The 12,825-nt window shown below is 46.0% G+C and overlaps 1 protein-coding gene across 7 annotated transcripts in view; it reads left to right on the top strand.

Annotated features, from left to right (window-relative positions):
• The window catches only part of MYLK (myosin light chain kinase), a 335,337-nt gene that overhangs the window by 233,854 nt on the left and 88,658 nt on the right, over window positions 1-12,825 (top strand). For 4 of the 7 annotated variants that reach the window (XM_048869054.2, XM_048869057.2, XM_048869055.2 and 1 more), the window contains 2 exons: window positions 7,588-7,668; window positions 8,028-8,887. In XM_048869054.2, coding sequence (XP_048725011.1) covers window positions 7,588-7,668; window positions 8,028-8,887 — 941 coding nt within the window. Of the gene's footprint in view, window positions 1-1,211; window positions 1,330-6,923; window positions 7,025-7,587; window positions 7,669-8,027; window positions 8,888-12,825 lie in introns of those variants that run through there. The other 3 variants (XM_048869059.2, XM_075117743.1, XM_048869056.2) reach the window with 3 other exon arrangements.

Here is a 12,825-nt window from a genome sequence, read left to right as displayed (position 1 = left end):
AGCCTGTTCATTGCTTCAGGTGCCTTCAATAGCTAGTAGGGGAATCTGGGCCCATCCTCTAGTCTGGGCTCCAGTTCAGGGACCCTCAGCCCAGCAGTTCTGTGCTTTACTCTCCCAGCCCTCACTACTCCTTCCCTGGACTGCTTCCTACCACTCTTGGTTAGTCCCATCACTTCCAGTACTAGCTCCAAACCCTCCTCCCTTTTTCCAGGGAGTGACTGCTCTCTCCCAGCAACAACCCTTGTCTGTTGCCAGGTTCCTGGCTTTATAGGCTCCACCTATTACAGCCCAGCTGAACCTGCTTACAATCAATTCCTTGCACCCTGGCTCTTCCTCCAGGTGCAGCCTGTGAAGTTAATAGGCCTAGCTGGCCACTTTAACCCCTTTCAGTCCTGTGTGGGGTGGATAGCCCATCACATAGTGTAGCTGAGAAATCCCAGCTATAGAGCAGGTTGGTAATGTAGTGCACCAGAAGATCTTAAAACATAGTCTATTTTTCTTCAAATGAAGTGTACTTTACCATTTCTCGTATTAATTTTATATAGCACCTTGCACAAGCCATAAAGCACTTGCACGGTGACATCCTGCCCCCCTGAAGCTGATGGCAAAACTCCCATTGACTTCTATAGGGACACCTTTAAAGAATTAGAGACTAATCAAGTGTGATATTCTATCTATCTTGGGTGTTTCTAAGATGCTTTTCTCTGAGGTTTCTAAGCACTACTAAATGTTATTCATGTCTTCCCCAATTTTCCATTTGCATTGACTACCCACAAATTCAAAAAGCATGTTAAAAATCTTTAGGCCTCTTACAGTCATTCTTCCACTCTGTTGTGTCCCAGTTAATTCACACAGGCATACAACCCAGTCTGGTTATTGTGTTCTATCAGTGGTTATTATTTAGCTCCCTTTCTTCTTCTCTTTTCTTTCCATAAATGCTAACTGGCCTATTTGCTTACCTTGTCCCTTGGGGGTGGAATGCTGAATGTCAAGGGACAGTGGTTAAGCTGATACTATTTCTTGTTTTAAAACTAAACAGAACTCAGTTCTTTGTGCTAGCTGTGTTTGTTTTCATTACCTTAGCAATGTTTTGCTGACATGTTATTGTAAAGGGCCATAGGAATGGCGTTCCACAAATTAGTATAAATAGAGGGATCGAATCACCCACTCCTGAGCTGTAGCCATTGAAATGGAAACAGCAGCCTGTATAGCTGCACCACCAACGCTGCTCAGTTGAGAGACAAGGGAGCAGAATCCGTTTGCTGATTCAACAGTGTAAATCAGATCCTGGTCCAGGAAGTGAAGAAAAATTGGTTTAGCCAATTAAAGGTAAGCAGTGCTTTTTAACTAGGGAAATGGAAACACCTTCCCCCCCGCCCCCGTACTCTGCCAGTGATGCCTGCTTTGATACACCTTATCGTCATCTCATCTTGCCAAAATCTCTGTGCTTCTTTACAATGCTCTCTCTTTCCTGATGCGCCTTCTCTGGTGTAAACAGGGACAACAGGAGTAATTGGAGAAGCCCCCAGATCCTAAAGCCAAGCCATTGTCTCCATAATAACATAGTCTTGCAATTATCCTCTTGCTTCTTCTGCAAATCCTCTGCTCTGCGTAGGTCACCACCCTATCCCCATAATAGTCGAGCCCTTCCCCAACATTTAAATAGAGCAGTAACAATTGCTCTTTCTTCCTCCTTAGCAGCCTCTTTGAAAGTTTGATTAGTTTTGATTACTTTTCTTTATATAGAGTTTTTGAGGGTGTGAAGAAAACCTAAGGTTAGCTCCCCCTCCTCATGAGCCAGGGATACCTTGAATTTCATTGAGTAAAGGTAATTTGCAGAGCAATTGGGATGTCCCAGATTGCACTCAGTGGCAGTTATCCTTTAGAAACAATGGTCTGGCTGGGGGAATGTGTTATTCATTTCTGTGCAAATCCTGTGCTCTATCAACATGCTCTCTGTTTTTAAGGAAGAAAGCAGTGACCTCCCCTCCACATTGTCTCTTGTCCCCTTATCCATTACAAAGTTGCCAAACCCTAATAAAGGTGTAAAACACTTTTGGCCCAATCCTTAGCTGTGTAAATCAGTGTAGCTCCTTTGAAGCTGATGATCTGGCCCAGTATGGTTAGTGAGTTTTCTTAGGGTTAAAACTTTGCATGATCTGGACGTTGTTCCCATGTAACTGCCTCTGAGCAAAGAGTTGCCAAACTCTATTCTGAATCCTCACAACAAGTGTCCCTAAAGCACCAGAGCTGCAGCTAGAGGTCAACTTGTTCTCCCTTTTTCAGTTAATTTTTAGAAAGCATAATTCACTCTGCATTCCTTGTTTCACACGCCACCACCCAGCAGGAATCTTCAACATGGCCCCTTACTTCAGCTAGCTGTGCTTTTTCTTTGCTTCCCACTTTCTGGAGACATGCAGGAAGTGTCAGACCTAAGGTATAGTGAAAATATTTGAATAGATCCTGCCAAGAAATTAGCCTTTCAAGATATTTTGAACATAAAAGCTGTTCCAGAGAAAACTGATCCTACAATTAGGACAGAAGCTATTTTTAAAATCACTTCGGGCTTCACAGCTGGGGTTTTGTTTGTTTTTTAAATTCTTTGTCATTTTAAAGATAAGTCCTGTGTAATAGTGTTCTGCAAAGCAATTCTACAGAGTCCAACACTTCCAACACGGTTCTTTATAGTGCAACCATTAAACTCAGCTACAGTTAGGGACCTATACATAATTCCAGCATTAGGAGGGTTTTGGTAACTTAGCTGTTGAAATCTGCCTCTGTCTGCTGTTTAGCATATAAGATCCCAACATGAGAGATTTTTTATATATATAAAATAAGTTGCAGGAATGCCAAAAATACATATATATATATATGCCACTATCAACCTAGCTTGGAGTCAAACCAGCATCCTGTATGTGAAATGCTTAGTATCCTCCTACTAATCCTCTGAGCCATCCAGTCCCTCCTAAATAATAATAATTCTTTGCACTTCTATCACCGTATTAATCTGAAGATCTCAAAGCACTTTGCAAAGGTGAGTAAGTCATATTATCCCCATTTTATAGATGGTGAAGTTAAAGCACAAAGGTAAAATCCTGCCCCCATTGAAATCAGTGGTAAAAAGCACATAAATTTCACTGGAGCCAGGATTTAACTCCGAGAATTAAAGCGATTTGACAAGGACACAGTGAAGCTGTGGCAGAGTCAAGGCGTGAAGCCAGTGGTCCCAAATCCCAGGCATTTGCTAGAACCTGCAGATCATAAAAAAAGGATTTAGGAAACTGCCTCAGGATGGTTTTATCTATCTAGCTACTTATGTGGCCCACTATCACCATAGTATCCAAACACTTCCCAAGTATTTAAAAATAGAAATTGGAATAGAAATCTCTCTTCTTCTTCTTTTTTTTTTTTTCCTCCATTCCCAGACTGTAGGAGAAATAGCTGGGTAGTTTATAGGACTTTTTCTTTACTTTGTTTATTTTGCATGTGTGAAGAACTTGTAGAAGGAAAGCTAAGCTGCAGTAATGAATGGGTTCTGCATTCAGTAATGAAAATGGTGAGGTCCATGGTCATTTATCTCATGTGGGAGTGACTTCCATGGTTCCTCTGGCACTGGTCTGAAGGAAGGATCTGCAACATTTCAGAGTGTTTCCATTCATGCTGAAAGCTTCTTGGAGGTGGGAAAGGAATATTATTTGGGTATCAGATGTTGCAAAAAGGTCCATTAAGATGAGCACAGAAGTAGCATCCCTAGGCTGAGAACAACAGGAGGGCTTCATCCACCAGTGCAACAAGTGCTGTCCCAATACCATGCCTGGCTTGAAGCCTGGCTGAGAGGAATCCAGTATACTAGCAGCTTAACACGTAATGTTGGAGACTGTTGCTGTTCTCCTGTTTTCTTAATTCGCTTGCCTCCAGAGGAAGACTGGCCACTAGGAAGCAGTTTAAAAGGTCTCTAGTATCAAGCAGTGGTTTCTTTAGGATTGATTGGAACATGGGAGGCTTGTGACTCCTCCATTTGGGGAGGCTGGGCAGGCTTGGACCATGGCCCCACCTGGAGGCCTGCCTCTGCTCGGCCTCCTCCCCCTGAAGCCCCACCCAGGCTCCCCACCCGGCCTCTTCCCCCAAGGCCCTCTCCTTATCCACTCCTTCCCCCAAGTAGGGTTGCCAGAGGTCCGGTTTTTGACCGGAACGCCCAGTTGAAAAGGGACCCTTGTGGCTCCGGTTGGTACTACTGACCAGGCTGTTAAAAGTCTGGTAGGCTGTGCAGCAGGGGCCCCGGGGCTAAGGCAGGCTCCCTGTGAGTCCTGGAAGTGTCCGCCAGGATCCTGCAGCCCCTAGGTGCACGGGTGGCCAGGGAATCTCTGTGCGCTGCCTCCACCCCCAGCGCCAGCTCTGCAGCTCCCATTGACCGGGAACCGCGATCAGTGGGAGCTATGGGGCAGTGCCTGCAGGCGCAAGGGCAGCACATAGAGCCTCCCTGGCCGCCCATGTGCTTAGGGGCTTCAGGGACCTGGTGGCCACTTCCTGGGAGCTGCCATAAGCGTCACCAGGACCCCAAACTCCCCCCGCCCAACCCCCGTCCCAGCCCAGAGCCTCCTCCTGCAGCCCAAACCGCTCATTTCTGGCCCCACTGGAGCCGGCACCCCCAGCCCAGAGCCCCTGTACCCCAACCTCCTGCCCCAGCCTGGAGCCCTCTCCTGCACTCCAAACTCCTCATCCCTGGCCCCACCACAGAGACCTCACCCCCACTTCTGCACCCCAACCCCCTGTCCCAGCCCAGTGAAAGTGAGTGAGGGTGGAGAAGAGCGAGCTATGGCGGGAGGGGAGATGGAGCAAACGGGGGCGGGGCAGGGGTGTTCAGTTTTGTGTGATTAGAAAGTTGGCAACCCTACCCCCAAGGCTCCCCCGTCCGTTATCACGTGTCTTCACCCCCTCTCCCGAAGGGTCACCCGCGCCAGCTGACTGGCTGCTTACCGCTTGCACGTGCCTCTTCACCCCCTCCCGTAAGGTGGGGGAGCAGGGACTGGAAAAGGCAGAGTGAGGGCAGGCCCTCAGGGTGAAGAGGACGAATGGGGCCGTGGGGGCAGAGTGCGGGCCGGGCCATGGCCCAGGCACCCTTTCAGCGGTGCTGTGCTCCAAAGGTGGCAGGCCAGCTGTTTGGGGAGGCTTAGCCTCTTATACCCGCCGCCCATGGATTGGACTATGTTTTAGAGCGGGTGGCAGATCTTTCATCAGGGGAGGTTCACACAGTATCTATTCGCTAGGGCCACAGGTGTTCTCTCGTCCCTTACATCCAGGAGGGGCCAGGGGTCAGAGTCTGTTGTACTGGTCTGGATTGCAGTCAGTGTTCCATGATGAGTTGTGGTCATGGGCAGAGTTCTTGGACGGAGGATTTTGTGTTTGGTGTCGTGGCTCCTGGCTTGTTCTTGGTGGCTTACAACGCCATTCCATTTGGGGGTGACCTCTGTGAAATAAGGTCATTCCTGTCAGTGGACAGTGCTGTGTTGGGGGGTTGAATTATTTGTAAGCACCCCATTGCCTGGTTACTAAAAACTACATTTTCTTTTCTTTCTTAAATAACCAAAGGCAAATTAGTAACAAAAAAGCTGCATGATGGTGATGGTAACCATTATAATTTTATAATTACCATTATAAAAATATAGCCTCCTGCTGGATCTTCTGAATTGATTCTAACCACTATGTCATACTGTGCTAAGTCACAGAGACTTGGACCATTGGTGTTGAATACCATAGTATGTTATAAATCAGGGGGTTTTGGCCCAAGAGCCACATCGGGATTGCAAAACCATATGGAGGGCCAAGTAGGGAAGGCTGTGCCTCCCCAAACAGCCTGGCCCCCGCCCCTTATCTGCCCCCTCCCACTTCCCGCCTCCTGACTGCCCCCCTCAGAATCCCTGACCCATCCAACCCCACCTACTCCTTGCTCCCTGACCACCCCCTCCTGGGACCCCTGCCCCTAACTGCTCCCCCCGGGACCCCACCCCCTATCCAACCCCCCCTTCTCCCTGTCCCCTGACTGCCCCGACCGCTATCCACACCCCCGATCCCTGACAGGCCCCCAGGACTCCCACGCCTATCCAACCACTTCCTGTCCCCTGAGTGCCCCACCCCGCAGAACCTCCACTCCATCCAACCACCCTCTGCTTCCTGACTGCCCCCTGGGACCCCCCGCTCCCCGCCCCCTTACCATGCCGGAGCCAGCCACTCCACCGTGCTGCCCAGCAAGAGCAGCAGGCCAGAGCGCTGGCGGCGGGGGAGGGGAACAGCGAGGGAGGGGCCGGGGGCTAGCCTCCCAGGCTGGGAGCTCAAGGGCCGGGCAGGACAGTAGTTTGCCCACCTCTGTTCTAAAGGGTGTTCATATAAACAGGGCCTGTCTAGGAAAACGTTTTCTAGTACTGTTGAAAAATTGGCCAGGCAAACTCTGTTTAACCTGAGCTAGCAGAAACTACTTTAAAATCCATATTTAAAATTTCAGTGCATAATGGGCCAAAAGGGGTTCTGTGGTGGTCTTACTCAGTAAAAGCCTTTTGAAAAGGGAAGAGCTGGGAAAAAACCTCTACGTTCACATGCACATGTCCTGAGAATGTTTCCAGAGATATATATCATCTTTGTTTAAAAATAAATCCATCCAGGAGTTTCCAGTATAGTTGGGAGTTTGTGCCTAGACTGGAAAGGACCAAAAATCCACCCACCAGTAAAATATCTCCATGGTCTTTAATCATTGGAAAGGGGTCAATTTTGTGTTTTGGTATTTTTTTAAATGCCAACACAAGGTGCAGTCAGGATGACTGTACTATTGCCAGGGACGTGAACTTCAGCACTTGGAGTCTCCAGTTAAGTGGAGATGAGCAATTTGCAGCTAGGAGAATATTAGGTCTGCTGGAGAAGCATAGTGGGGGAAGGGAAGCACTCTAATGACTTCTTTAATGGGAGCCATTTACAAAAGGCATCTGTGGCATTCCTCTGCAAAAGGAAGAATAAAGGCTCAGCACCATATATGGTGACACTTTTATGTTTTTTAATATAAACATGTACAGGCTGGAGCAATCCATGTGGATTGGGTGTGCGGATTGGTTGGTTGGGGAGGGGCAAGGGGGAATGAGACCCTGCTTTTACTCTCTTAATGTTCGGAAAGTTAAAAGCTTGGATCTGAACATATAAACATTAGGGCAGAGTTGGAAAGATTTTAAACATTGCAAAATAGCCTCTTCCTCTGCCTAGATTTTCCAGCTTTTGTATTTGTTTTTCTTTAGCTTGTTTGTGTGGGGCTGTTTCATTCTTTAAGTGTGCTTTGGTTTTGGTTTAAGAAGGTGGGTGGGAGTGTTTGTTCATTCCATAATGCAAGTAACAGCCAATTAGCAACAGCTTTTGGAGATACCATTCATCCAAACACATAGTAACCTAACCAACTTAGCCATCCACCAGGATACTGAGCTCAGAAAAGGAGAGGGACACACTGGTTTTGATGTATTTTAGTGGAACGCAAAGCAATTTAGCTCAGGCATATTGTTCTGGTGGGGGTGAGGAATATCCTTCTCTTCCGATTTCCCTTAAACTTTTCAGGAACCAAGTTGGAGAATGCAGCTGCCAGGTGTCTCTGATGCTGAGAGAGAGTTCAGTTTCCGGAGGAGAAATGCACAGAGAGTGAGTACAGTTCCCAGGGACTTGCATGGGTGGATTTTGTCTATTTTTGCTATGCTAATTCTCTGCCCTTCCAGACCCAGGCTGGCTTCATTTCAGCCTAATCCCCAAATGTGACCCAACAAATTGTTTTCATCATACAGTTGAAGCATATTGTACCAAGCCAGTGTAGAAATCTTTTTTTGTTTGTGCCCATATATGGCTCCTGAAGTCATCACTGATGCAATAAACTAATGGAGTGTGTTCCTCTAATCAAACTTCCCTTCTATAAACACATTTCATCCTTGCTCTGAGATTGTTTCCTGACATTTTAAACCAGCCCCTTTCCTGGCTGTCTTTCTTTTTTCTTTTGCTGATCACAGTGGTAGGGAACCAGCCAGCTCTGGAGAACGAAGAGATGGTGGTGATCATGGTGTACTAACTTTCTGCAGAATCGGTGGCTTCAGAAAGAGTGGTGGTGACACCAGACCAGCTGAGGAGGAGCAGGAAGACGTTCGAGGGGTACTCAAAAGACGAGTGGAAACCCGGGAGCATACAGAAGAGAGGCTTCGACAGCAGGAAGCAGAGCAGCTTGATTTCCGTGACATTTTGGGGAAGAAAGTCAACACTAAAAGCTTTTCTGAGGAGGAGCTGAAAGAAATCCCAGCTGAGCAAATGGACTTCCGCGCTAACCTGCAGCGGCAGGTCAAGCCCAAGACCTTGTCGGAGGAGGAAAGGAAAGTTCACAGCCCTCAACAGGTGGACTTCCGTGCGGTGCTGGCCAAGAAGGGCACCCCCAAAGTCTCCTTGCCAGAGAAGGTGCCACCCCCTAAACCAGCCACCCCAGATTTCAGATCTGTGCTTGGCTCTAAGAAGAAGCCACCAGCTGAGAATGGCAGCACCAATGCCCAAGCTCGGAACACCAGCACCAATTCTGTGGCTCAGAATGCCAGGACCAACTCTGAAGCTCAGCATGCCAAACCAGAGGTGAAAGAGGAGGAGAAGAATGACACAAACTGTGCACATGGGTGCTCAATGGTAGATGGTGGAATAATTGAGAAGAAAGTCGACAGCAAAGGAATGGCACCATCATTTACAGAGAAGCTCCAGGATACTCATGTAATGGATGGTGAAAAATTAGTGTTACAATGTCGGATTTCCTCTGATCCCCCTGCAGCTGTCACCTGGACTCTAGACGGCAAAGCCATCAAATCATCAAAGTTCATTGTCATCTCTCAAGAAGGTAATTAAAAACACCAACTGGATGGCACACTGTTACATCCACCTCTTGATTAATAATGTTTACTTTATTAAATGCAATGCAATACTTTATTTGAGTGCTATGCCAGTAACTGACTCCAGATGCATGTCTTGTTATTTCAATGGCGTGCACAATGAACAGCATTGTTTGACTTGTTTCCTGTAGATTCCCCTTTAACAACTTGCAGATGTAATTTTTATAAAATTGAACATCTTGCATTCTTGTTAAATGCTGTTTATATTGTTAACCGTGTTTATGGACCCCGTACATGGTGTTTATTTAAACTGAATTTAGAGGATTTATAACAATGAAAAACCAAATAACATTATTGCTGGTTTGTAAATTTTGATTTAAATCTCATGTATGTTAATTTTTCAGGCTGGTTCTAATTGAGTTCAGACTTGTGAGAGGAAGGGGGGATTGAACTGTAAAAAGTTGTTACAACTCCAAATTATAAAGCAGCCTCCAAGATCAGAGCTGGGAGATTTAATTCCCAACGCATTTAACTCAGATGTATTTAATTGATGTTATACCACTTGAAACGATACCAATGCCATGCACAATGTTGCAGCATTCCAGAAAACTAACTTGAAATGTTCTAAATTAATTAATCTATTTCACAGCTCTGGGAAATGGACCAGAATTTGGCAAAAACCCTTAAAAACAGTGGTGTCAAATTATCAGAATCATTCCTTTGCTATGTTCTGCAAACTGAATAAACAGACTGTCTTGAACTGGTTTTCTACAGTATGAAATGGGATGTTGTCTCTAGTACAACACATTTTGCAGGGGACAAAAATAGGAAAATGTAATATCAGGAACACCGAATAAAGTCCTTATTGTTTGTTGGTTTCACAAGGCACCTTTAGATGTTATGCAGAAAATGACATGGTCCTATAGAACTCTCAGCAATAAAGTGATGGTGGTAATAAGTTACTCAGCCTTCTACAGTATCTGCTCTCTTATCTATGTTTCACTGTATAGCTAACTCACAATAGTGAAACTAAATCAGAACCAAAATACCATACCTAGGTGGACCACCTAGAGTAACAAGTTACTGCACAGTGATCTGAACACAGAAGCAACTTCTGGACTCCTTTATTTTAAGCTTGTGGGAGCTAGAAGTTTTGCAGAGGTAACACTGTCTTCACATAGGTACCACGTTGGTGCTCAGATACCACAGTGATGGGCACAGTGTCAGTAGCTAGATGGAGTGGAAGATACACCAAGCGCATGACTTCTTTCCTGTACCTGAAATGGTATAATAATTTCATTGACAAGCATCAGCCCTACTTGTCAGCGGGTGTAGGCTGGTTGTAGGCTCTCACCTTAGTGCAGAACAGGGATGGTGTGTGTATGTATGTGTGAGGGGGTTGAAAGGGTGGGAAGCCAACCTTGAATAACCCTCATCCTGAGCTGAATCCCTGCTTATGCAGAAAGAAGCCCAGGTGGCACGGATTCAACTCTGGCCTTGGCTGCAGTTAGCGTTCATCTCTCCTCACCGCAACCCAATGCAGAATTACAGCAAACAACCTGACAATGCAAATCTCTCTTCCAGACAGTCATTTTCCTGAATTGCACTGGAGCTGCCTCCTGGGCCCAGTTTTATGTCACAGTGCTCTTTCTGCATGAAGCTGCTTTCTTGCCCGATGGAGGTGGAGTACTAAGAAATATTAATGTTATAAAGGGGGTTGTGATGTGGTGTGGTTGAGCTAGAAACCAGAACTAGCTAGAACTCCCTGTGCTCCGGATTTTCCAGGAGAGGAATGATGCTGATGTTGGCCTGTCAGCTGTCTTGACTGATGGGTTGTTAAAGCCTCCCAGTGTAATGGGGCTGGTGCAGCAGCATTGAGTTGTGGTGCCACATGGCTGATATTTTGTCATGACTTCACAATAGAGCAAGTTCTTGCCACGAGACTGAAAAGAAAAGCTCATGATGAGAGGAAAAGTACAACATTTAAAGATAACCATGCTGCAAGGAGTAGGAGCTCTGGCCCAGATTTTTTAGATATTTAGGCATTGGTCTGCTCAGCAGTGCCACAAATTTTATCAGCCGTTATGGAGCCTATGACTAAGGCTATGGCTACACTACCAAACAGTCTGGACTACGAGGATGTGAACAGCAGTACGCGCCAAGGTGCTGCTCAGTAACGTCCTGTGTGGATGCTGCGGGCGTGTAGTAAAAGGTTCCTAGTTCAAATTAATGTAGTCCTGTTTGAAGAATGCTATGTTAACGTGAACAGTGAACCTTTTAGTTTGCATCCGCAGCACTGTTAGTGGAGTGACAACACATCACTTAGGTGCATGCTGCTATTCACACCTCCATTGTCTGAACTGGGGAGCAGTGTAGACAAGTCCTAAGAATCATTTTCCAAAGTCAGTTGGGCACTTAGGAGTCTAAATCCCACTGAAAGGGGCTTAGGTTCCTAAGTCAGTTAGACATTGCAGTGCTGAGTGGAGCAATATCTAAATACCTCTAAAAATCAGGGCCACAGCCTTTATGTTCTAGTTGTAGTGATATTATTAGCTCATTGGTATTATCTTTAACTTGTTTGGCTTTTGGAAGCTACCCACTGGTAAATTTTGAATCAATATCAGCTGGCTTTGGAGCTGGGCAGGGGGGGGAATCGTACTGCTGTTCTGCAGTGAGCTGCTTCCATGCCTGCTGTGAATTAAATAACTAGAGTTTCATGATCCTCATTCAAAGCAAGTGCCAATTATTTTGGTGATTTATTTTCTTTTTCCACTAATAAGGGTTTGTAAATATTCGAAGGATGTAAACACCGAGACTGGAGAGGAAATAATTAGCATGCTAAAAGGACATATAACTAGCAGCTGCAAGGTAGGTAGTAAGGAAGGTCAAATTTAGGTTGAATATCAGGAGAGAATTCTGGACAGTGAGCTCTGTTGTCCTATGGGATAATCTCCCAGAGGAAGTGGGGGACCCCACCACATTTTAAATCCAGATTGGATGTAACAGTAGTAAGTGTAGAAAGGCAGCGTGAGTCAGGGAACTGGGTTGGTAGTCCAGAGACGTGGTTCTGTTCACTGACCTGCTGCGTGGCCTTGGATGCATCATGTCTTCTCTCTGTGCCTTTATTTCCCCTGCAATCCTTTGTCTGTCTTGTCTAATTAGACTGTAAACTTTTCACGGCAGGGACCCTCTCTTACTCTGTATAGTGAGGCCTTGATCTCAGTTTGGGCTTCTAGAAGTTGCCAGAATATAAATAACAACAGGGAACAGCCCTGCACTGAGCAGGGTTAATCTAGGTGACCCAATAGGTCTTTTCCATCTCAAGCTTTTATGCATAAAACAGCAACAGACTGGGCTATTTGCAGGTTAGAACTCTGCATTACCATGATGAAGACCCAGGTCCAATCTTTGTGGGTGGGAGTGCTGCACAAGCAGCCTGCTCCCTCTTGGCACCTTGTCCTCCTGCAGCTAGCCCTCCGCCAATCTACGAGCAGCATTTAATGGGCTCTGCAGATAATCCTGTTCAGCCGTCCTCAGCTAAAAGAAGGTTGATGCAATGGGGAGGAGCGGAATTAATAGCAAAGGGACCTAGCTCACGTTAATGAGCTTAGTTCCTGCAAAGCTATTTTTGAGTGCTAGGGTATCATCTGGCTCTCATTGTATTCAACAGTAAAAATCCTAGTGGAAGCAGGATTGAGCCTATTGTCCGATATTTCTCCCTTTCTTTGGAATGTATACTACCCTTAGATTTGATGGCAACATTTTAGTTGATGGCCGTCAGGTGTAGAAAAGGAGATCTCTAAGAAAAAATACCATAAAATGTATCCCATCATTACTGTAGCTTCATTGTGAAGCTCACAGAAATGGCACACACCTAGTTAATGAATCAGGATCTAAGGCTGCATTGGAATAACCTACTGCCAGAAGGAGAGAGACCTTTACCTGC

The sequence above is a fragment of the Caretta caretta genome, chromosome 11 (assembly GCF_965140235.1).
Source record: "Caretta caretta isolate rCarCar2 chromosome 11, rCarCar1.hap1, whole genome shotgun sequence".
Lineage (NCBI taxonomy): Eukaryota > Metazoa > Chordata > Testudines > Cheloniidae > Caretta > Caretta caretta.
Note: the sequence above shows the minus strand (reverse complement) of the source record. Positions and strands in the feature narration are given on the sequence as shown.